This window comes from Nelusetta ayraudi, unplaced genomic scaffold, assembly GCF_046127955.1.
Source record: "Nelusetta ayraudi isolate G7.1 ecotype Tasmania unplaced genomic scaffold, CSIRO-AGI_Nayr_v1 ptg000042l, whole genome shotgun sequence".
Classification (NCBI taxonomy): domain Eukaryota; kingdom Metazoa; phylum Chordata; class Actinopteri; order Tetraodontiformes; family Monacanthidae; genus Nelusetta; species Nelusetta ayraudi.
This window is the reverse complement of record NW_027466092.1, coordinates 17153254-17177738: the sequence shown is the minus strand read 5'-3', so window position 1 is coordinate 17177738 and position 24485 is coordinate 17153254. Positions and strand designations below refer to the sequence as shown.

The following is a 24485-nucleotide window of genomic DNA, read 5'->3' as shown; positions in this document are numbered from 1 at the left end:
TCGTCTATATGCAGCGCACTTTCAAAAAAATCTTACTGGTTTGTGACTGGTAAGTGCTAACGAAAAATAATAAGTTTCCGTTCCATTTCGCTAACAGAGTGCAACGTCGGAAAATGGTGACCCCTGCTGATTTTGTACGGGCATTGCAACAACCATACTCAGTGTAGCCCTTGAACAACAACGAACAGGCGAGCACGCGTGTTTTTTGTTTTTGTTGTTTGTTTGTTGCTTTGCATTTTGCATTTTGAAGAACATAAAAAAAAAAGAAGACCCCTTTATTTTGGCAAACCAAAACTCTGCGTTCATCTTGAATTCTTGCATTCGCCTGGTGCAACCGAAAAGATAAAAAGATAGAGACATTCACACAATAAGGTAAACAAACCCCCGTTCATCTTAAAAGTTGCACGACTCTTGCGTGCTGTAGATTGCATGTTGAGCCTTCGTAATTACACAGCATGCTCATGACATTGTGGTTCATGAATGTGGAATATTTTAGATTTGAATATATAGCCTAAATCAAAATGTGTGGAATATCTATGAAGTCCACCTTATTTGCATACCAAACCTGAAAAAAAAATATATACCAGTTAACATTAATAATATTAAACTATCAATGACACACATGCCTCTCCGTGACAGCTTCCCAAGACTCTCCAGCTGCCAAGGGGGTTCGATTATAATAATTCAGCTTTTTGTATTTCTTTTTTTTTCACTCTCAAATGCAGCAAAGCCATACCCGCAAAGTAGGTCATGTGAGAATTGTTGAAATGGATTGTAATTGCAGAATATATTTCACTTCAGGGCAGAGGAGGGTCATATTACAGTTCTGCTGTGAAATATTGAATGAGGGAACAAACGCTATGATGCTGCTCTTCTCTTAAGCCTCCCTGACATGTCTCGACTTTATTGGCCGAAAAATTTGTTGCCATCGTAACCCACCCAACAGTGGAGACACGGTTATTTATTCTCTCTCCCTCAATCTCACAGACTGGGTCAGTGGAGAAGTGAGCTCCTCTGAAGCCGCAGTGCAGAGCCTGCAGTGATCCAGCAGAAAATCTGTGCTCGCTGCCAGGACTAGTTAAAAACCTCCAGGCCGCCTTTAATGTCTTTCCACAATTGGGTGGTGGCACAAAGTCCAGCTTTCTTTGGCTCCATTTATAGTCTCATTTCAGCTCGACAGTGGTTTGTGCTCATTTCATTTCAGGGGAGCAATTCATCCCCAGATATTACATTTGTCCATTTTTCAAGTGAGTAGGCAGAATCTCAATTACAGCGCTCACAGAGACAAACAGAAATCTAAACAAAATCTTTGTTTAGTAAACCGTTGCTAATAAGGTCTGTGTAATGTTGAGTAAACCGACTATTTTTTTCTGAAAATATCGCACAGGACAAGCCATGGTTCTCAAGAGGAATCAGGTGCCAAGGATGGTGCAACAAATTCCAGGCGGGTTGGATAGACTTGCATTAATCAAATAATAAAAATAATTATTCCTCTGTGGGTGTGTGTGTGTGTGTGTGTGTGTGTGTGTGTGTGTGTGTGTGTGTGTGTGTGTCCGTCATCTCATTTAATGAAAGACGATTCATATCCATAGGTCTCACATCTCCACATCGTACATATCTGCATTCAAATGAATAGCCTTGGATTAGAGATAGAACAGCATTAAAGAATTTATTCCACATATAATCTGAAAAAGGTGCAAAACTTCTTAAGTACATAAAATCAACAAACTGATTAAAATGTGCGGAAACTGAAAACACTGGACTGAAAAACTGATGGAAATATCTTTTTCAAACATGATAATATTTTACTATTGTATAAATTGGACACAGAACAAACAGCATAGTGCATATACACACACGCACACATATACATATACATATATATATATATATATATATATATATATATATATACGTATATATATATATACATATATATATATATATACGTATATATATATACATATATATATATATATACGTATATATATATACATATATATATATATATACGTGTATATATATATATATATATATATATATATATATATATACGTATATATATATATATATATACGTATGTATATATATATATATATATATATATATATATATACGTATGTATATATATACGTATGTATATATATATACGTATGTATATATATATGTATATATATATATATATGTATATATATATATATATATATATATATATATATATATATATATATATATATATATATACATATATATATATATATATATATATATATATATATATATGTATATATATATATGTATATATGTATATATACACACATATATATACACACACATATATATGGTGATGATAATGATGGTGTTTGGATTCCCAAATTAGTGCCAACAAAGTAGCTGGTAATGTGTAAACAGTTTTTTTTTTTTTAAATAGTTTTTACAAATACTCCTGAAAACAAGCCACATTCATAAAAAATCTCAGAGCTTTACTTTTTATTTTATTTAGAGTCAACTTAGATTCACCGCCAATTTTAAAGGAAGATTTGGGGAAATATTTTGAAGCACAAGAGTGTGCAAGTGTTTCACTTCAAGGTCATATTTTTTTTTAATTTTTAGTAAACAACAAGCAAAACAGACAACAACAAAAATATAAAAGAATGCTTGATACCTTTGGGAAATCTTCATGCAATTTCCCTTCACCAGCTAGCGCTGCTACAAGTACAGCAAAGACATCGGAAGGAGCGAAAAGTAATGTGCTACATGACTGCAGTCTGGCATGTTTTCTTGATGCCAACATCACAGTGAACTTTGTTATTTCGGTTGAAACGCTGGCATCCATATTTGCAGGAACTGGGTCAGACTCACAGCACCCCCTGCTGCCCAGCATCGCCACTCACTCCTCCAGTGACGTTAACTGAGCACTAAAACTGTGTCAGTAGTGGTTGACAAAGCTGTCTCCATGGGGAAAACAGTTAGCTGATTACCAAAAAAGAAATATATGAACAGGTAAGGTGTGTAGCTGTTGGTGGAGGTGAATTTAAAATCAAACTGAGTGTGCAGGAGGCAGCAGGAGTTGAGCTCTTCGACTTCCAGAAGTAATTAAACGACATCCACGTCCTCATACCACTGCTCCTGTTGTGACCCAGGTGTGCTGTTGCTGTTGCTCCTGCGGCTGCGGCTGCAGCTGACAAGGACGGACGGGCTTCACAGAGCTACGCAAACACACGGGTGTTTGAGGCTCACAGGCAGGATCCCCTTGTTGATCTGATGGAACTCCACCAGCTGCAGGAGGTCGATGAACAGCGTCAGGCCGTCATCCATGGTGTAGTACTTCCTGCCACCGTCTTCGCACTGCAGGCGAGAATGAAGAGCGTGGGGCGAAAGACCGTTCCAGGCGAAAGCTGGGTCCTGATTGGACCAGGTGTTAACATGCGGGAGGAGGGGCGGGCACTCACGGGGATGACAAGGTAGTGTTTGGTCTTGAGCTTGTGGCAGAGCGAGAGAACGAAGCACTGCGAGTGCTGCTGGCTCTCCCGGATCAAGAACATCCTGCAGCAAGCAGAGGCAGCGCACACACACACACACACACACACACACACACACACACACACACACACACACACACACAAATGTGTGTCAGAGTGTTAGCTGCCAAACTGAGCCTTGAATGTCTGGCGATTCATGGAGCAGAAACACCGACAGACAGCCGTCACCATCATTTTATTTGCAGCTTCTCATTTTTGTGACAGAAACGTGTATGAACGCGTGCTTTACTTGATGACATTTGTCATGCCATGTTTCAAAGTGATTCCTAGATCATAATCTTCCTTACTTAGCTGACTTAGTCCTCGAAGGCAGCAAGCCCAAAGTACAAGGATGTTGTGCAGACAATGTTCAAAGAGTCAACAGCCTTCATTTTCCTCCCTTAAGCCAACAGCTTCTGTTTGAACTATATTTAAATTGTACATAAGTCCGTCGTTAAGGATAGTAATAATCACTAACATTGTTCAGATCAGTGTGCTGCTGACTGTGCTACAGTGAACACGAGCTAGCGTTAGTGGAAGCAAAATGTTGCTTTACATATGAAAGTAAATAAGTGTCAAAGAATAAAGAAATGTTGTTAGACTTTCGCAAACATTTGTCATTGAGGATCAAGCTGTTGAGATGTTCCACAATTATAAATATCTTGGCACTAATATTGATGACAAGCTGTCTTTTCAGTTCCATGGCGATGCTGTTTGCAAGAAGACACATCAGCGCATGTATTTTTTTAAGAAACTGCAGAGTTTTAATGTTTACAGCCCTTTTCTGAAAATATTTTATTCTTGTTTTACTGAATCTGTTTTGACCTTTTCTTTTATTTGCTGTTCCGGTTTACTTTCCCTCAAAAAATAAAAACTAATTGCCAGGTATGGTGCGAATGAGCAGCAAAATTGCAGGCATTAATCTCAATGACTTTGCTGATGTGCGCAAGCTCAGAACTCCTCAGAAAGTAAGGCTCGCTCAATCCTCTCTGACCAGAGCCGCCCCCTGGTTGATGAGTTTGTGTTGCTCCTGTCATGTTGCAGATACATCCTGCCGGACAAATAGATTTAAATATTCTTTTGTCCCTGCTGCCATAGGTCTTTCAAACAAGGGTTTGGTTGATTAATCTGTTTGTTGTATTCATTGTCTTCTCTGCTGTATGTTGTTGTTAGTTTGTGATTGCGGTTGATTGTTTTAGGTGACTGCTGGCTGTAAAGCGCTTTGTCCCAGTGTAAATACATTGGCATCACGTTTAATGATCAGAAATCAGGTTCCCATTCCTCGTTGGTAAAGTAGCATGGATGCCTTGCCATTGCTGTTACACAACATCATGTCAACATGGCCATCAGTGAATTAATGACACGTGACTAATTAAGACTGTCATGCACTCTGCCGATACACGGAGCACCAGTGCAGAGTATTAGCAGTAGTACACTAAAGATAGTATAGTTGCACTCACCCGTCCACCAAACCTTGCTTCTCTATCAGCCTCTGTGCTTCCTTCCTGGAAATGCCCCCATGGAACCACGGCTGAGACTTGTGGATGGCTACGCGTGAGGACAGACAGAGAGAGATGGAGCAAGATGAACACAGAGCCAGACCAGGCGGGGAAGATGTGGAGCATGCACTCACAGGACGGTCTGGTGCCGGAGTTCAGGTTGGGCAGGCTGCAGCGCAGGGCTTCTCTCTTCTGAGGCAGCGCACACACAAAAAAAGATACAGTCAGAATACTCAAGCTGCTATGAAGACTCAGTCGCGGATGATGCCAGCCCCAAGCTTCCCTTACCCTCCAGCTTAGCGCCTCCTCCCTCTCAGCACTCTGGGCCTCCATCGGGTTCTGGATGACCCGCCCACCGGACTTGCCTGAGAAGTCCATGGCCACCAGGCTGGCCTCGGACTTGGACTGCGCTCACACACGGATGTAAATTCAGCGAGACGCGCAGCAACAAGGATCCCGCACAACCCTCTCACAGTTTCATATCATCATCTTACTTTGCCATCTGAGAGTCTGCGCCCTTCCTGGATTTGTGGGGCCGCCTTGGATAACTGGTAGTTACACTGGAGCTGCTTCCCGTACTGGATGCATGAACCAAACATCAAAGTGGGTCATTGGCTGCATGCACTGACTGCATGAAATAATCCCTTTAACAAAAAATACCTTGAACAGTCTGAACGCAGAGGTCCAACATGTTCTCGTCTGCTCGTTCTCTGCACACAGGATCTTTAGGTCCTGAGTGCGAACTGGGTTCTTAGAAGGCTGCGCGCACACACACACACACACACACACACACACACACACAACACACACACACACACACACACACACACACACACACACACACACACACACACACACACACACACACACACACACTTTTGGTATTTATGGTCTGGTCTATAAACAGATGTCCTAGTGCTCATGCTGCTGACGCTACCTTGATACAGAAGGTGAAGTCTGTTGTAGCTCCATACAGTTTACGGCTGTTCACCACCGAGTACGCATTCAGATCATCCAAGTCGGCCATGTACTGCAGGTGCCTGGGCTCCTGATCCCCCCCCAGACACACATAACACACACAACACACACAACACACACAACACACACAACACACACACACACACACACACACACACACACACACACACACACACACACAACACACACACACACACACACACACACACACACACACACACACACAGTAAATTTCTCAGCGTGAGAATGATTATCGGCTTTCGTGGAGCTGCATGAGGTTCAACGGGAGCTTCGGACCTTGGAGGAGCCTTTTGTGGAGCAGTAGAGTCCAGAGCGACGGAGGAAAAAGTAGACCTTCTTCCAGGCTTTACGGCTGGGTTCTTTCACGTGAAGAAAACCCTGAATTTCTGGACATGTGCCCGACCTCAGAAGATTCTGGAGAAAATGGGAGAAATTTAGGAGATAAAATCATCAAGATAAAGTATATTACTTTATTATCACTTTATCTGAGTTCTCCCTGGCTGTTTAAATAAATAAATAAATAAATCAGCCCAGATGTTACATAATAATGTTATGATACTGTACTCTGACATGTTTTAATGGCTTTAGGAGACTTTTATATGTCTGTGACTGAAGACCCACAACTACAAGGATACCTGAATGAGCTCTGACGACGTCATCCCTTTGCTGACATCAGCGCTGTCGGAGATCATGCACTCCGGGAAGAAAAGCTGCAGGAACAACAAGTTCATTAAAGCTTGGAAGGAAATGGCCCCTTTACAAATTAATAATCCAAAAGAATAATGGTTCTAATTGTGATAGAGTTTATACGGCCAATACCAGCTGCTCTCTATTGACCCCTATCTGCACACTTTGAGAGCTGCAACATGCTGCGGGCAGCGTACCATTGGTTTCCTGAAGAACTCGTACTTGGCGTAGTTTTTGCAGAAAACGAACCTGGTGTCGCCTTTGAGGGACCAGGTCGCCTGAACCTCCAGCACCACCTCGTGGTCCTCTAGACACCTCTCTGTGAACAACAGCCTTCATTTAAATACCATACAATACATACAAAGCCATTTCAGTGGCGTTCAGAGAGACTGACAGGTATTCTTACCCAGGCCGAGGCTGGGGTGCACCTCCAGCAGCGCCCAGTTCTCCTGGTCACTGCAGTGAGCCGTCTGGACCAACATGTGACACACGTCTCTGGCCGTTGCCGACGGAGACACCCACACGGAGCGGCTGTGGCTGTCCTCACCGTACACCTTTATCAACTGCAGAACATGTGAAAGTGCTTTCAAAATCCAGCGTGTAAAAATTTGGCTTGATTTTGATAAAAGCTCAACATATTGTCCATAAATACATTTAAAAAAGTGTATATTCGCAGTACAATAAAATAAATTCCCACCCGTACAGCAGTTCTCATGCACACATACTGTATGTATACTGGACAATGACCCAAAGCATACAGCGAAAGCAACCAAAGAATTTTTTTTAAGGCAAAGAAGTGGAATGTTATGCAATGGCCAAGTCAATCGCCTGACCTGATGCCTATTGAGCATGCATTTCACTTGCTGAAGACAAAACTGGAGGGAAAAAATGCCCCAAGAACAAGCAGGAAGTGAAGACAGTTGCAGTAGAGGCCTGGCAGAGCATCACCAGGGATGAAACCCAGCGTCTGGTCATGTCTATGGCTTCCAGACTTCAGGCTGTAATTGACTGCAAAGGACTTGCAACCAAGTGTTAAAAAGTGAAAGTTTGATTTATGAGTGTTAATTTGTCCCATTACTTTTGGTCCCTTAAAGAGTTGGAGGCATACAAACTGTTGTAACTTCTACACCATTAACCTGATTTGGATGTAAATACCCTCAACTTAAAGATGAAAGTCTGCAGTTATAGCACATCTTGATGGTTTCATTTCAAATCCATTGGATGCTGTTCAGAGCCAAAAAGAAGAGAATTGTGTTAATGTCCCAATATTTATGGACCTGACTGTATATATATAGATATATGAATATATACAGAGCAACAAGGGTCTTGCTCCTAGTTAGCTGTCATCTTGCGTCACCGTTTTTTAAGGAAGCCCACGTGAAAGTGCTCTAAATAAGAATTGTCAGTCGTCCTTAAAAAATTTACACACTGGACCTTTAAAATTGAATTAAAAGCAACCTCTATCAATGAAATAGAAACGAAACGACCACAAATAATGTATGTGTTGAATTTCTCCCCGAGTTCCCACCTTCTGCAGCATTTTGTGAAATGGGCAGTCAATCTAAATAGTTCCCTCATGTGACAGAGGGATTCGAAACTCAGCAGGCAGACGGACGGCTGAGATGTGTATTCTAAATTGCTGCAGATCCATCTTGAGAAGCTTTAATATGAATTATTCCAAGAAGGCGAGGAAGATGGGACTAATTGGCATCCTTTGGGGAGAAAGTGGCAGAAGCTGCAGGCAGGTTTGTAAACACCGCTGGCTCCATTGAGGCTGCTACAGTGTGAGCAGCTTCGTCAGAGTTCCTCATTAAGAGAAGAGCAGAGAACAGCACTACAGGCTTTTCTCTACCCCAGACCAACAACAGCGTCAGGAATCTCTTCAGACGTGGCTCGACGCACGACAAATGTCACCCCTTGTAACGACAGGAAGCCTCATGCTGCTAACAACTGGCTCTGCTGGTCGTGAAGGAACATCATCACTCTGCAGGTTTGTCCAGTCACCTCTCACGGCTACGTTTTCAAGAGCCAACCGCAAGCCTCCGAATGCTTCCAAAGGGCCCCTTCTCAGGGGGAATACAATACATTCTTCAGAATTGGAATTTTGATTTTGAAAGAATGTCAGTGAGGTTATAGGAAGTGAAGATGAAGCAGGTGCAGGATGCCACTGAGAGCGAGGAAAAGAGGTGAAAACGTGTCTGCATGAAGGTTGGAACGGGTGTTTCAGAGTAGCCTCAACAAAGAAAGGAAAGGGATTAGTAGTGATAGATAGCAGTGGTAGCAGTATTGCTAGTAGTAGCAGCAGTATGTTTTAATAACTCTCTCAGAAAACACCTAGAAAGCTGAGACTTGTTTCTTTTCCGAGCTGTCATGTTACAGTGTGTGTTCGCTGCAGGTTGTTCAGGGGTCAATGAAGACGTGTGCGGAACCAAAAGAGGACAAACCAGCCCAACCAGAAACCTGCAGTCGGCTGGCGGACTGTCAGTCAACAAGACAAGAGCGGTTAGATGGCCTCTGGTGTCAGTCGGGGCCACTGGCGGCTGCAGATGAGCCTCACAGACTGTGTGGGAGGGACGATCCGTCAGCGGTGTGTGTGTGAGTGTGTGCGTGTTGCTAACGTGACACTAACACGTCGTGACAGTAGCAGATCGAGTGAGATCATCACACACACGCTTGATTTCAAAACAGAGCGGAGCAGCATTCCAGATTGCACCCACTGCCAGCGACAACAAGATAGGAAGTCCAATTTCAACAGATGTTGGATTCATATTACGAAAACAGGTTATTTCCTCTTTGTGTGTGTGTGTGTGTGTGTGTTTTGGTGAGACATTACAACATTTATTTCTTTTACCACTTGTTATGGATGGGTCACTGCCATTAATCACAGATTTAATGGCATTTTTATGATAAAAATAAAACAGACAGAGGTATATACTGTTGATATCCTGTGTCACCACAAGTTATCGTGGATGAATTTATCTGACTAGAGATTTTTCTGTTTTTCACTTGCACCATTTTCTTGCATTGCGTCCATTCATTTCAGAAATTAAGCACTTTTTGTTGCTGTAAAAAACACTGTGAAATCAGTTCTCCTCCCTTTAGGGTTTTTTTTTTTTTTTTTTACAAGCATTTGATGAACAATTAGTTAAAAAGAAAAAAGGACAAACTGAGTAACAGCTCTGCAGTTTAACTAGCTTCAAATTATGACTAAATTAAAGTTTTCACTGTATCAGCACCTAATTAGTTTTTTCATGTAGTTACCTTACCATTGTCTGTTTGTTACACTTAAAAAGTCCAATTCCTCCATAGTAAAATAGCCAGGTGAGATGCAACTCACATGTTGTCTCTTTTGTTTGTTTTTTTGCTTTTGCAGCATGACAACAACCTGTCACTCACATGACCAAGTCTTCACCTGCCTGACTGAAAAACAGGTTGTGACACGTCTAAAAGATTTACATCACACCGCCACCTGTCGCAAGGCGTGATTCGCGTGACAATAAAAACAAGACTCTGTCCAGACTCTCATTGTTTGAAATCGTGTTTGTGTGTCGCTCACATGCTTGTTGGCAGGCGGCGGCGGCAGTGAATTGATGAGCACCGGCGACTTGGAGGAGCTGCACAGCTCCGGGAACGGGTTGGGGATGGAGGGGACGGAGGTGGAGAAGGAGTCCGCTCTCACCCTCAAAATAAACGTTAAATAAGAGATCACGACATGGACTCACAGTGAACTGTGAAGACGTGTTCAGCCAATAACATACAACAGAAGAAGGACGTAACGCTATCCATTTTCAATCGCCATTCACAAGTCAGACATATTGTCCAGCTGGATTTTCTGTCCCTGCTTAAAGTGGCATTTGGGTGATAACAACAGGCAAAGCTGAATTTTCTTTTCTTTTTTTAAAGAGTGCCTTTAAAAGTTATTTGAAATAGATAGATAGATAGATAGATAGATAGATAGATAGATTGATAGATAGATAGACAGACACTGTTGCAGCACTAAATAATACAATACAAAAACACAGTCAATTGTGCAGAGGCGGGGATAAGCAAGGTTTTTAGAAACCATCAGTGCAATATTTGCTATTGAGTCTAGAAAAAGTACAGAATATTATCTGTCACAAAGCGGGGAACAGTTATTCAGGGAGATGTAGTTGTAATGTAGTTGTTTTAAGACAATGGGCTGCTTTTATAATATGTAACACACATAATGCGCACATTACCTCCATTAAATCGTACAAACTGAGGGTCAGGCACGGTCTCACTCTTAATGGTGCCTCCAGTGTGAAGACAACGCTCGCTCTGGTCAGAAGTCTCGCCACACATCAGGTGACTCACCCACTTCCCGCTGACTCACAGCCCTTAGAGGCAACCCACCCGCTAAATTCTCACCTGTTGGATGAGATGAAGATGGGCTGCGACCGTCTCACGGACGGAGAATCGACCACCAGAGGCGCCAGGGTGAGCGTGGAACTCCCCAGCAGCACGTCTCGTCCATCGCGGGCCTCCGTCCCGTCATCGCCCTCGAAGACTTCAGGCCAGGGACCCGCAGCCACCTCCATGTTACCACAGCCTGCAGGACAATCACAGGGCACTTCTTAGAAGATAGCAGGTTTTTGAAGTTGGAAACAGAACCTATTATTTTGACTTTGAATTTCTGTTTGAGAACACAAAAAGTAAGATTTAAGCGAAAATCGTCTGGGTGTGTTCTTTTTCTTGTTCTTTATGTAAACGACAAGAACATTTTTCAAAAGGAGATTTTGACCAGGAGCAATCACCTTTTGCCTCTCTTGCTTTCAGAACTGCATTCATGACATAAACTCAGCAACGCACTGGAAACATTCCTGAGACATTTCATGAGTTTTAAACTGAAAATGTCAAATCATGTGCCATATTAGTCGATTAACCACAATGCAACTCTTATTTTGCCTGCCACCATGCATCCATGTGTTCTCATCGGAATGCCTGTTAATCTTCTCAAGTTTTCTGCATTAAGGGCATGTTTCCCCTGCTGATGCAGCCTCAGTGCTCCCAGATTTAGTTTCTTCTTTAATGATTAAGAGTTCAACCCAGAAAAGGATCTAATTTAACATTAAGTAATACTTAAAAAAAAAATGTGTACATATTAAACATTCCAAACACTGGGTATGTAGTTTAGACTTGATTTATTTTTTTGTTGTTGTTGTTGGGGTTTTTTTTGTATCCGTGCTGACTAATCGCCTCGTCATTGCAGAGTGGTGACGTCACGCCTTACTGATTAGCCACGAAACAAACAATCTGGAGATCTGTGATAAATGCGGCACTAAAACGGATCAGTGGGCCAACTACAATAGGTGCAAACACCCAATTTTTAAACATGAAAGGGTACAGAGAGTGCGCACTCTCTGTCCCCTTAATAAAATATAAGATTTATAAGTGTTTACAAAGTGAAAATAAGAACCGACACTTTCAGTTTCCTAGTGTCAGTTTTTCTAGTGGTGTTCATTCAGCATGTCCTTTTTGTCAGGAGGTCCTTTTGCTCTACTCAATATTTCTATTTTCCAAACCCATCTATCTAAAGCCTTTCGTGATGTTCAGCTGCATAAACATATTCAAACGGAGACACAAGAGTACGAAGTGAAATTACGAGCAAAATATACGAAAACAAGTCTTCTGAGCCAAACTGATGCTCGCCCAAATGAAACGATACTCCAAACGTGGAAAAGTACACATTCCTCAGTTACGTTGGTTTCAGTCGCTGGTTTTACACCGTTTGCACCTGTTGGAGGGAACCTGTAGAATAGAAGTTCCGGGAGGGATAAACATACAGCCCACCTGCCAATCTTTCTTTTTAACGGACGAACTTTCAGCTGTTGGACCTACGCCATGGTGTTAGTCCCAAAGTGTGACGACGGAATGCCTCGCATAATAACTCAAACGTGTCAAAGTGAACGGAGCCGAACCACCACCGACACACATACACGGCGACGTGTGGAGCCGCCCGCCGGATCCCGTCTCAGGTGCGCCGTAGCCCCGCCCCTTCGCAACCTGCCGCCGCTGGCTGCTGCTGGAACCAGTTCAAATGTTGAAGCGTGAAGACCTTCCGGGTCCGTAATAGCGTCTGTCAAACTTAATCGTGTTTATCTGAAGGGGAAACCCTTTTCCTAATTAACCGTATTCACTCCACGAGTATTCACTCAATTGGGTGTTTAGGTAAAACTAGTGGATACTCGATATTCATTTGTTAATATCCAACTTTACCTGACTTCCGGTCTGATACTGGTCCCCTTTATTATGACATTTATTTCACGTTTGTCAGATGGAAGTCAGTGACGTTTAAATCCGGCTTCCATCTTTTTTTTTATTTATTCAATAACGTTTTCGAACTTTTTAATTTTTGAAATTGACATTTTATTTCGTATAGGAATATATGTTCAATATTAATTCCCCACACTCCCTCCCCCCTTTCCCTCCCGCCAGCTTCCTCAATCACGTGAAAGTGAACAGCACCACTAGAGGGTACAGGTTAACATAAATCCACAAATCTGCGTATTGAAAGAAGTTGCAGCAAGCTTTAGGAACCTCATCATGCCGTCGTTATTAAACTCGATTGACTGGTTCACATAAAAAAACAAAACAACAGAGTGATAATTATAATTATATTATTGATTAATTCAATTACTGGCGACTTGTCCAGGGTGTCACCCTGCCTTCGCCCTATGACAGCTAGGATTGGCTTCAGCAGACCCCCGTGACCCTGAGCTCGGGAAGAAGCGGGTATGGAAGATGAATGAATGGATGAATTAATTCAAAATTATATTTTACAAACTCTTTGTATGGTATAGTGTCTCGCAAATTTAAGGTTTCGATGCCAATCAGCGGCACATACGGGCGCCGGACCACTGGGAGGCGCCAACGCGATGGTTAAGGAAGGAAGGAAGGAAGGAAGTAAGTCAGTAAGTCAGTCAGTCTTGTAAGTGTATTTCTATGTGTTTCTGTTTTTGATCAATTCTAAATAGTTTCTATATTTCCTCAAGGTTATGTAACATTCAGAGGAGAGGGGCACCCTAACTTAAGATTTTGACTGAAGAGGGAGAGGTGGCACGACACACACTGAGTGGGCACGGTGCACTAGTAGCGGGCTTGCAAATATTCATGACCAGCCCTGAGAATGTTGCTGACAAATGGGGGTTTATGGCTATGCAAAACCAAGGTTGCTGAGTTGTAAACTGGAAAATATAAGGTATTCTAAATTTTATTGAGGTAAATAACAACTAATAGCATGCTCAATAAATGGCAAGATACTGGAAAACACAACTCAGTTATGCAGTTACTCTGGTTTACCATTAAATCGTTAATAGATGATGATAATGATTGCATGTGTGGCACAAGCTAACTAACTGAAATTCCCTTCTATAAACAAAATATGATCAGACGCAGGTTTTAATCATTGCATTTATTGAAAGATCAGATGCCACAACTGCACAGATGCACATGGAGCTAAACTTACGAAACCCATCACAGCAGAGTGTTGAATTGGATCATTTTGACACAATTGATTGCCTCAGTCAAAGGCGTATGTACTTTGCTTGTATGGCCTAAGAAGAAACCCAGCTTTGCAGCTCAAGCACCTGGATGACAGGGAATCTACCAGCCATGCTGTTGTTCTGTTTGAGAGAAAAATTTCTCCCAAACCTCCACCTTCATGATGGCCCTGCCCAATGGCGACATGGTGCACATGACGTCCAGGGAATTGCCCTCGAATGTGACATTACAGCCGTCAGCCTCCCTCCGAGTGAAATTGGTCATCTCCTTATTGTTGTACATCTCCTTGTATAGACTCTCATCAGTTTCTCTTGCCTTATCATAGATCCCCACAGCCACCCAGTTCTTGTACATGGTGTAGCTGTGGGGCACCGAGAACATGATGGCAATTTTTTCATTGTGATCGTTGACACCCTTCTTGATAACGTCATAAGTAAAAACACCCACTGTTCCAGTGAACTGGCCAGGGTGTTTGGAGAAGTTGCACACTTCGGTCTTCCCAGGTTTAACAGTTGGTTGTGGGGCACTGTAGCAGCCGCCACTTTCCAGGTAAACCCTTTAGTATGAAAGGCAGAAATAGAGGCAGTTTATCCACAAAAGCCAGCAGAAATCCATCCAGCTTGTTTACCTGTCTGCTCTTTCACTCACTTTGGGTCAAGGAGGCAATATTTATCAGTGATGTTGCTGATCTCTATGGTGACGTTCCTTCGGCTTTTCTGGTTCGCCGCCAGATCCTCTGCATTTTCACCCATTCTGCGTCGTGGAAGGGCTACAAGGAAAAGCACAGGTCTCAGTAACAGATAAAAGCCATATTTGTGCAGAGCCTGCAAGTCTTTTAACATCACACTTTTCAAAATAAGTATCTTACCTGCTTTCCTGTCTGGGTGCCTTATGTGCTGTTTGCTTGGCAGACTCCTGATCTGACTCGGTCTGTTCAAGTCATTCGGATGTGGAATGTTTTAGACGGAGCACTGAATGTCTCCACCTACTGCTGACACCTCCACCACAGGTGTGTCTGCGAATGGGTGGCGAGAGGGCGCAGCTGCTTAACAACTGTCTGTTTTTAAAATAAAAGGTAATCATGTTTTGTCAAGTTTGAATCCAGTTTGTGCAGATTTTTTTTTACTGAGCTGTCGCAGACACCACATCCTTTTGTCCCAGCATCTATGGTGGCTCAAATGTCTGAGCGTGAGGTGAAGGCAAACCTTTTAAGGCATCAATTTCACGTCAACATGAAGTGTTACTCATTGCATGTCTGCTGTAGAGAGCTGGAGATTCAATAACGTTGACAAAAAAGACTAGACGTTATAATTTTTCTTTGCTTTACGAACAAAGATGTAATTGAATTGTAGTAGTCAGATCATATTTGCATTATTATTGTGCGAACTTACTCAAATAGCAATGTTGTGCCTGTAGTCGAAAGAACAGCTGTACTCAATGTTTATGCTACACAACTGAGCATCAGCTTGATGTATTTGTTTTGGAAGCGATAGTGTCCTGTCCATCTAATTTTTTTTTCGATGGACAGGACACTAGCAGGAGCAGATGGAGGGGTTGTTTTCCACCTCATAGGAGAAAGAATATATCATGGGATATGGAGAAATCATGTGGTATTTAACTCTTTATTGAAATTACTCTTAAAACACTGCAAAATGGGTGAAATACAGCTATTTAATTACTTTCTTACTATTAATTTAATATAATATAATATATAATTCTTTATTCGGGGAGCCACATTAAAAAGCTTAACAGGCTGCAAATGGCTCCCCTGCTGTAGTTACACCATGCCTGGTCTAGGTCTTGATACCCCTGTAGCCTTGACTGCGTCTTGCTCCTCAATTGAGGTGGTCTGGACATAATTGGTAATGTTTGCATTTTTGTTACAAGAAACACTGTAAGATATTCACTGTACATGGGAAATAGCCATCGCCCCACCCCAGCAGTACCATCAGTGTCTCACTCCCGCTGGCGTTGGGAGAGAAGCTAAAGCCCACCTGTGTCTTGTACAGGGCAGTTATACATGGCTTGTGCAGAGATTATTTGATCAAAAGTATTTATCTCCATTTGACACACACACACACACACACACACACACACACCCTGCTGATTTTTTACCCTGCTGATGAGAACAGTATCTGTGAATGAATGACAAGTTGGAATGAATGTACACAAGAGGTGTGTTGTTTTTATTTGTCGTAGTATTTTAAGAGACTCCTTTACAGCAGACACAGCAAAAAAGTTGTGTTTTTTTTTTATTATTATTTGTTCAAAGCACCCGTACACAACATGTCATCACTCATTTGGCAGTAGTGCTATATTTCTGATATTTCTTACAAGGAGTTCCATTAGTCATACAGCTCCAATTTAATGATGGCCCTGCCCTCCGAAGACATGCACGACCTTACAGAAATGCCCTTCTCTTGGTGCACCAGGCCGTTGCCATCGCCTTTGGCACGCTTAAAGTGTATGAAATCCTTGTCTTTGTACATGAGGTTGTACAGCTTCTCGTCGCAGCCCGTTGTCTTCTCGAAAAGGCCCACTGCATGCCAGTTTTCATAGATGTTGTAGTCGAACGGCACAGAGAACATAACGGCAATCAAATCAGTGCATCTTTTGGTATGTGTATCAAACAGATCGTAGGTCATGACACCCACAGCCCCGGAGGCCGTGTTGTCGTCCTTGGTGAAGGAGCACACCTCAGTCTTGTTGGTAAGCAGGGTGGGCTGTGCAGGGCTGTAGACAAAGCCGCTATGCATGTAGACCCTGTAGGACGGAGGGAGAACAGCTGAGCAGAGCGAACCCTAAGGCTTACCCTAACCTCTGTTCAGATGGCAGCAGATGGAAAATCACTAAAAACTAGAGTCCACAAAAATAAATCCATTTACCTTAAGTCATAATTTAAAGTGAATTTCTGTTAAAATTGTTTGAGTTGGAGCTGAGTTTGAAAAATGTGATTTATCTGAAGGCTGAACATTGAAAACTGTTTTTCAGAGGCATTTTTTTATTGTCAGGACTTTTCTTATGTTTATATTATAGAACCTACTCGATGAATAAATACAAAACGTGTCAGAAAGTAAAAAGTGCAAACATAATCAAAATTTTGATTATCAACCGACCATCATTTTTAGTTTTTTAATGCAAAAACGCACTGAGGCACAAGTTAAGCGATGCCCATATTCTCATATAGAGATGGCTAAGGAATTTAGGTTTCTTTTCTACCACAAACAGTTACAAACCAATGGATTCTTGCACATTTTACACGTCCAGCTATTGGTTCTTACTTTGGGTTGTAAAGATAGAAGCGGGTGCTGTCGTTGGTGATTTCCATGGTGCAATTGCGGTTGGTTTCGAGGGCGTAAGCATGGCTTTCTGCAGTCTCTGGCATGATGACGGTAGCTGGAGGACGGCTACCTGAAGAGAAAAGCTCAGGGTTCTGTGTATTTCACCAATAATACCACAAACACAAAACTTCTCTATGGTGAGTTAAGGATAAAAAAAAAAAATGGGATGGAAAGTTTGGAAGCACAGGAAAAGTTTTACTCTAAAAGCCATTTTATCATACTAACTTATCTCTTCATATTAGAGGAATACAAATTTAACACACTTACTTCAGGTTCTGTTGGTTCGCAGGATAGAAGGCAGTTCTCTGACAGCAGGTAAGGCTTTGGTTTTTTACAACAAGGATAAAGTCACGCCCTGCCAGTCTTGGACACACCTCATGGCAGCCTGAGCCATGCACAGTGTTCACCCTGCTCGGCATTAAAGTCTAATCATCAGGTGCCGCAACAGTCACTGCAAAGTCACAGAACCAGAATTCACTTCTTCCTCTGAGTTAGATAATTGCTCTATTTATACACCGGTCACATGCTTCACCTGGAGACGGTGACCTGGTTCTCCAAAACTGGTTCTTCTGAAATTACTCAGACAGGTGCTGACAGGTGGGAGCAGATTCATTTTAAAATGAAAAAAGTCAGTGATCATCTCAAAAGATCACTGACTTTTTGTACTTCTTATTCTAATGAATAGACCATGTGAACTATTTAATTCAGTTCATTTGTTTAGTTTCAAGCCTGCAAGCATCATGTTTGTGATGCCCATCTCCACCAATAGATGCAAGAACCGAACATCAAACAGAAAGAAGAGATTGGGCACATAAAAAAGGAAAACAATGGTGTTTTATCTCAAAAGGCCAATAAATCCAAAACAAAATAATGAAAGATGGTGGCAAAGTGATGAAAAACACAAACCAACATGATATAAATAAGAGTACATAGCAAATACTCTCCAAGACATTAAACAAATCATCAAAGCAGTATAATAAAATGTAAAGTCAAGCTGTATCCTCAAGCATCTTTTAAGATCATTTAAATTGTTATTATCCTTATCTTTAATTTTTCACAACATGTTTATAATGAGTTATGTTTGATGCTTGTTGTTGTTTGTTGTTGATGTTTCAAAGGCGTTGCAAATTAGACAAACTCAGCTTTTCAATTTGGGTACTGCTTTGATAGATCGATATATACTTTATTCATCTCCCATAGGAGAAATTCAGGTGTCCAGTAGCAAGAGAAACACACAACAACACAAAGCCACCAGAAACACATTCATAAATAGATAATTAGAAGTTCTAAAAATTTTAAATAATTCTAAATTCTAAAAAATTCTAAAAACCTTACTTACTAACAATGGTGATAAGGTGCACATGTTAAGTTTAGACACATCTGATATATGACATATGGGGTTTGGGTGACTCTCCAGCTTGCGCCCTGTGCTCCAGGAAAGGGTCCCTGGAGCACATCCTAAGCAGCTGTTCGGAAGCCCTTGGGGCGGGCCGTTACCGCTGGCGGCACGACCAGGTGCTGAAGACAGTTGCTGAAACCATCTCTAAAGCTGTGGTCAAAAACAACAGCCGCAAGCTACAACTTGGCAAGAGAAACATCGCCTTTGTCAGGGCTGGGGAGCAGCCACAGTCGCAGCCCAAACCAGCAACTGGCCTCCTCACCTCAGCGATGGACTGGGATCTCCGGGTTGACCTTGACAAGCAGCTCAAGTTTCCAGATCAGATCACAACAACTTCCCTGAGGCCAGACATCGTGCTATCGTCCGTCTCTTCAAGGCAGGTGCTCATGTTAGAACTGACAGTTCCCTGGGAGGATCGCATAGAGGAGGCAAACGAGCGGAAGCGGTCAAAGTACCAGGAGCTGGTCGAGCAATGCCAAAGAGGAGGGTGGAGGGCACGGTGCAAGCTCATTGAGGTGGGGTGCAGGGGCTTTGCTGGCCGCTCATTGTGCAAGGTGTTCACACAACTTGGCATCACCGGGGCCGGGAAACGGAAAGCCATCAAGTCCTTCATGGAGGCGGCAGAGAGAGCCTCTAGGTGGCTGTGGATCAGGAGGAGCGATCTGTGGGCCATCGCTACTGGGACACAAGCCAGGGAATGATCAACCCTAGGCTGGGTCACCTGAGGGAGGACGTATGATGTTGAAAGACCCGAAACGCCCGATGAACTCAGGAACATCACTGATGATGTGTCCCAGTAAGCATCTCATGAGGTATCTTTCATTCATATACAGCCCTGCAGGCAAAGGGACAAACGATCTCTTAAAACGCTCAGTTCTACAACATAATGAGAGGAGCCTGTTGCCGCGGCTTCTCCTCTGTACTGCCATAGTGTCATGGAGCGGATGTCTGGAGTTGCCCATGATGCCCCGCATGAGAGCTCTCATTCTTCTCTCAAGCACAGCTCCGACAGAGTCCACACTTCTTCCCATCACCGAGACACACTTCCTGATCAGCTTGTCCAACCGGTTATTGTCTCTCGAACTCAGGCTGCCACCCCGACAAACAACGCTAAATAAAACAGCACTAGCCACTACAGACTGGTAAAAAAAAAAAAAAAAAGAAAAGTGTAACATCTCACTGCTCATGTCGAAAGACCTCAGCTTCCTCAGAAAGAACAGTCTGCTCTGTCCTTTCTTATACTCAGCCCTCGCCTGTACTGCCCAGTCCAGTTTGTGGTCCAGGTGGACTCCCAGATATTTATATGAGTGGACCATCTGACTGACTGCTTGATGTCAGTGCCAGGTAAATGGTTCAAGGAAGGTTTATTCAATTTTTATGTGGTATTAAAATTGAATGTACATTTGTTGTGTTGTTTATCTCGTTTAATATGGATTTGATGACAAACTGTTGTATTTTATCATGTAAATCCATATGGGGTGGGCTGGGCTTCCTTGGAGCCATAGTGATTAATTAATTAAATTCATCATATATCAAACATTGCCTTCATCTGGACTTCAAATGGACCAGACAAAAGTCAAAAAATGATTGGCAAAAAAACATTCAAAACATAGAAATACACAATAGGTGGTGAACTAAATGTTGTACAGAAAAGAAAATTGTTGTAGGGTCCAATGACAGTCATCAATTTAATTATATTTACAACAGGAGCGCCATCTCCTGGCCAACTGGTACAAATTGTATAGGCAGCGAAACTCTGAAACAATTACAAGATGAAGTATAAAAATATCTGCGATGAACTGGCGACTTGTCTAGGGTGTCCCCTGCCTTCGCCCTATGACAGCTGGGATAGGCTCCAGCAGACCCCCGTGACCCTGAGCTCGGGACTAAGCGGGTATGGAAAATGAATGAATGAATGAGTATAAAAATATATTAGAGAATAAGATTTTTTTTTCTTTGTGCAGTCTGTTTGTATATAAATCCATTGATGACAACCAAATGGAAAACAAAATTACATTTTCTAATACTTACTTAATACTGGTAATTAGAGATTTAAAAAAAAGACTGTTTTTCTTTGTTTTCTGGCTCATTTTGCTTTTCAAGATGATACTCCAACTCACCTTCAAAATTGTAATCTCATACAACAACTCAATACAACTTTGAATTTCATTTTTCGGGAAAAATCAGTTCCAGCCCAAAATATTGACATTCAAAATTAAAATAATCAAAGTATTGTCAGTCTTTCAAAATAAAGAGTTTTTGACTTGTGCCTTTTTAATATTGCGTAGAATCCCCTCAAGCTGTGAAACACTGTTTGACTCTTTTTTTTGTTGTTGTTTAGACCAGCAATTCTCCTTTCTTACATCTAAATCAGTGCTGTAACAACAACATAACATACCCTCGCCTATTTTGTAGAAACTCTCCAATATTTACAGTATATTGACTGTGTCTCATCAATTTTCATAAAGTTACAAGATCAGTTCCTGCCCTGGTCTGGCTGTTCAGTTGTGGGAGAACAGGGAGCCAGCTGTAATAGACGACAGCCCTGTTTTCCTCTCTATCCACTGATTGTAATTGGTCACCCTGGTGTAAACGCCCGGACGAAACTCCTTTGCGCAGCCCTCTCCCCAGCTGATCACACCAAACAGCCAGAGCCTGTGGCCGACCTCACATACCAGCGGTCCTCCGGAGTCTCCCTGCGAGAAACAGACGTATGAAAAGAGAATCAACAAGGCATTCTAGGCAGGAAAAACCAAAAACCATCCAGCCTGGACTTGTTGGGAATACCTGACAGGCATCTTGGCTCCAGTCGGGACGACCGGCACAAAACATGTTGTCTGTGATCTTGCTTGCATAATAGTCCTCATGTCGACACACATCATCAGCAAGGATGTTCACCTGAGCTTCTCGCAGGTACTGAGATTTGTACCACAAGCCTGTGCCAGAAATAATAGGATAAAACCACAAAATGCCTTTAGAGGTACTAACAGATACTTGATTACAGGCAAAACAGTTGTTTGGTTAGTGTGTGGGAGGACAGGACAAAATATTTTCTTGCATTATTGCAGTTAGTGTTTCCATGAAGCTGATCGTGTTTTAGAGTACCTTGTTTCTCCTTCCCGTATCCGCAGATCTCACAGGTGACTCCTGGCTGGAGACGGTGCTGAGGCGGCGGCAGGCAGACCGTCCCTACAGCAGTGGTCTCCTCAGCACACCTCCCACGTTTGGCCTTCAGCCTCATCAGGGCTACAGGACAATAGCCAAGAAAATCATTGCTTTTCTAAACCGCTTGTTCACAAGTGTACCTCAGTAAGGCGAGGCCATACCAATGTCATTGATGTAATTGCCGTCACTGTTGTCGAACCCTTCGTGGACGATGATTTCTTCCACCTTGAACGTTTGCTCCGTTGAAGAATCGCTCTCATTCAGGGCGTTCTTCCCCAGAACCACAGAGAAGCGGCGGCTATTTTTGTGGGACCTGAAACACAAGTTCACAAGGCCATCAGACTGGTTGACTCATCAATTGGCAAAACCCAGCGAGCGACGTCACTTCCCACCCGTCAGGAAAGCAGTGGGCAGCTGTCAGGACCCAACATGCCGAGATCAGACTCCCACCACAGCGAAAAACGTTCTCCTTGCCCCTGCTTCTCCAGAAGATGGCAGCCACCCATGGGTGGGATTCCACCGTGGCAACGGTTCCACCAACAATCTTCATCTGCCTCCTCCTGTTGCGGCGGCCACAGGTGGAGTCCACGGCTGCCAGACGAAAACAGGTTGAATCTAGCTCAGAAGGTGAAGGCTCAAAGTGTGTCAGGTGAGGATGCTACCTGGCCGCGGGTCAGTTGGTGTGGGCGGAGGTGGGGCTAGAGACAGAACATCGGAATGTGTTTAGGATTTAGGAGAAAAAAATCTGGGTTAGACGAAATCAGAGGAAACTCCCATACAGGTCGTTGAGTCACATTGCGGAATACTGCAGTACTCCCACCGCCGCCGTCGGTTCTTCGTGACGTAACACCATGGGCGCCGTCTGTAGCGTAGATTTCTGGAGGGAAGACAAGAAACCACACATGCCAGTAGTTTGTCAGTAGTTTGTGAATACAGGATGTTCTCACTCGCAAGTTACGTTGCACTTGTATTTAAAGATCTACCGCCTGTACGTAGGTCTTAAAATATTGATATCTACCTCAGTCTTCACTGCACCTGCTCAGCTGTGACAACGCTTCTATTATACGCCGATGATTGACTCTAATATCTTGGCTATAATTTCACAATTTTGTCTAAATGTATAGGACTCATGATGTTGGCCTGGTCACAAAGGACCCAGGCATCGAACCAACCACAGGAACGAGGTTTCCAGTGTGATCTAGGCAGCTTACCTGCAGTAGTTGTGCCTCCCTGCATTGATGTCTGATGCCAGATATCGCTCCCTGGTTGCAGAGTCCCATTCTTCGCACGTTCGCCCACTCTCTGTTTGAGACATGGTGCCTCCGTAGTACAGTCCTAGACCCTCGTAGCATTGTCCCCTTTTAGCTAAAGCAACGGAGAGAATTGTTATGAAGGATACAGAGATAAACGGAATGTGGAACGCTGCCCAAATGCAAACCATTTTCACAGATCTTCCCCTCAAATCCGTCAGCACACAGGCAAAACATGTGTTCACCAGAGGTCAGGGAGGGGACAGAGGTTCCCCCATGGAGACACACCACACCTACAGGACCACGGGCAGACTTTAAAAACAAAGATTTGACATTGGTGTTAAGAATCAAGATGGGTGAGTCTCACCTGAACGCTCAAAGGAGGACGAGGACCAAGACGAAGAGGATATTGAGGAGGAGGAGGAGGATGTGGAAGAGTAGACAAAAAAATCCTTGTGTTTTTTCCCTCCTGAAATGTCCTGAAAGCAGAATTAAAATATTGATGAAGTCATGTCAATGAAATATTTGGTTGCCAAAGAAAAAAACAAAACAAATAAAAACAATCTTACTCCTTCAACAATGAACAAAGCAGCCAAGCTGCAAAACACTACAGCGAATCTCTTCCTTGTTGTCATGTTGCCCGTCCGCGCCAACTGAGATCCAAACATCATGAAGGTGCTTGTACCAAGCGGTTTAGGACGAACACCCTCAGGGTTCACGTTGTCGAGTCTGTGGTGTGCAGAGGAGGAGGGAGCGTTGTGATTGGATGAGAGAAAAGGGGTTTGATCTGAAGAAATAATTTTATTCGAGCAGAAGTGTGACTGCTGCTGATATCCTGCACAGGAAACTTTTTCATAAAGCTGGAAAGGCTTGTCATGCTTCTATTACACTTTAAGTAGATAATGATTATTATATAATTATTTAAAATCTATAGTTGGCTTTGGATGTCATTCATTTAAGACATAGTTATGAATTTCCTCTGATGTTGAGTCACTGGTTCTTTGAATGGATTTTTGCATAAGTTTTATTATAGAAACACACACACACACACACACACACACACACACACAAAACCATATTATAATGAAACCAATCGGAAAACT

The 24485-nt window shown here is 42.7% G+C and overlaps 4 protein-coding genes across 4 annotated transcripts; all 4 read right to left on the bottom strand.

The window, feature by feature from the left end:
* Positions 1 to 2431: 2431 nt before the first annotated feature.
* Positions 2432 to 12730, bottom strand: grb7 (growth factor receptor bound protein 7). Its single transcript, XM_076035048.1, has 15 exons — positions 12518 to 12730; positions 11096 to 11276; positions 10263 to 10386; positions 7113 to 7269; positions 6904 to 7025; positions 6655 to 6729; positions 6296 to 6433; positions 5958 to 6068; positions 5681 to 5779; positions 5515 to 5598; positions 5309 to 5425; positions 5155 to 5212; positions 4982 to 5069; positions 3453 to 3546; positions 2432 to 3348 (listed from the first exon to the last, which is right to left on the bottom strand). Exons 2-15 carry the CDS (start codon positions 11263 to 11265, stop codon positions 3202 to 3204), a joined length of 1584 nt encoding a protein of 527 aa, XP_075891163.1. The 5' UTR covers positions 11266 to 11276; positions 12518 to 12730; the 3' UTR covers positions 2432 to 3201.
* Positions 12731 to 14129: 1399 nt separating this feature from the next.
* Positions 14130 to 15232, bottom strand: LOC142894262 (DELTA-stichotoxin-Hcr4a-like). Its single transcript, XM_076035528.1, has 3 exons — positions 15096 to 15232; positions 14876 to 14996; positions 14130 to 14783 (listed from the first exon to the last, which is right to left on the bottom strand). Exons 2-3 carry the CDS (start codon positions 14977 to 14979, stop codon positions 14330 to 14332), a joined length of 558 nt encoding a protein of 185 aa, XP_075891643.1. The 5' UTR covers positions 14980 to 14996; positions 15096 to 15232; the 3' UTR covers positions 14130 to 14329.
* A 1165-nt stretch (positions 15233 to 16397) lies between these two features.
* On the bottom strand, positions 16398 to 18447 carry LOC142893982 (DELTA-thalatoxin-Avl1b-like). Its single transcript, XM_076035047.1, has 3 exons — positions 17836 to 18447; positions 17509 to 17638; positions 16398 to 16990 (listed from the first exon to the last, which is right to left on the bottom strand). Exons 2-3 carry the CDS (start codon positions 17610 to 17612, stop codon positions 16573 to 16575), a joined length of 522 nt encoding a protein of 173 aa, XP_075891162.1. The 5' UTR covers positions 17613 to 17638; positions 17836 to 18447; the 3' UTR covers positions 16398 to 16572.
* Positions 18448 to 20314: 1867 nt separating this feature from the next.
* On the bottom strand, positions 20315 to 24082 carry plaub (plasminogen activator, urokinase b). The gene is made up of 11 exons (XM_076035045.1): positions 23952 to 24082; positions 23750 to 23861; positions 23571 to 23675; positions 23344 to 23497; positions 22912 to 23009; positions 22795 to 22830; positions 22525 to 22723; positions 22294 to 22445; positions 22073 to 22213; positions 21755 to 21903; positions 20315 to 21663 (listed from the first exon to the last, which is right to left on the bottom strand). The coding sequence occupies exons 1-11, from the start codon at positions 24051 to 24053 to the stop codon at positions 21469 to 21471; spliced, it is 1443 nt and encodes a 480-aa protein (XP_075891160.1). The 5' UTR covers positions 24054 to 24082; the 3' UTR covers positions 20315 to 21468.
* Positions 24083 to 24485: the final 403 nt, after the last annotated feature.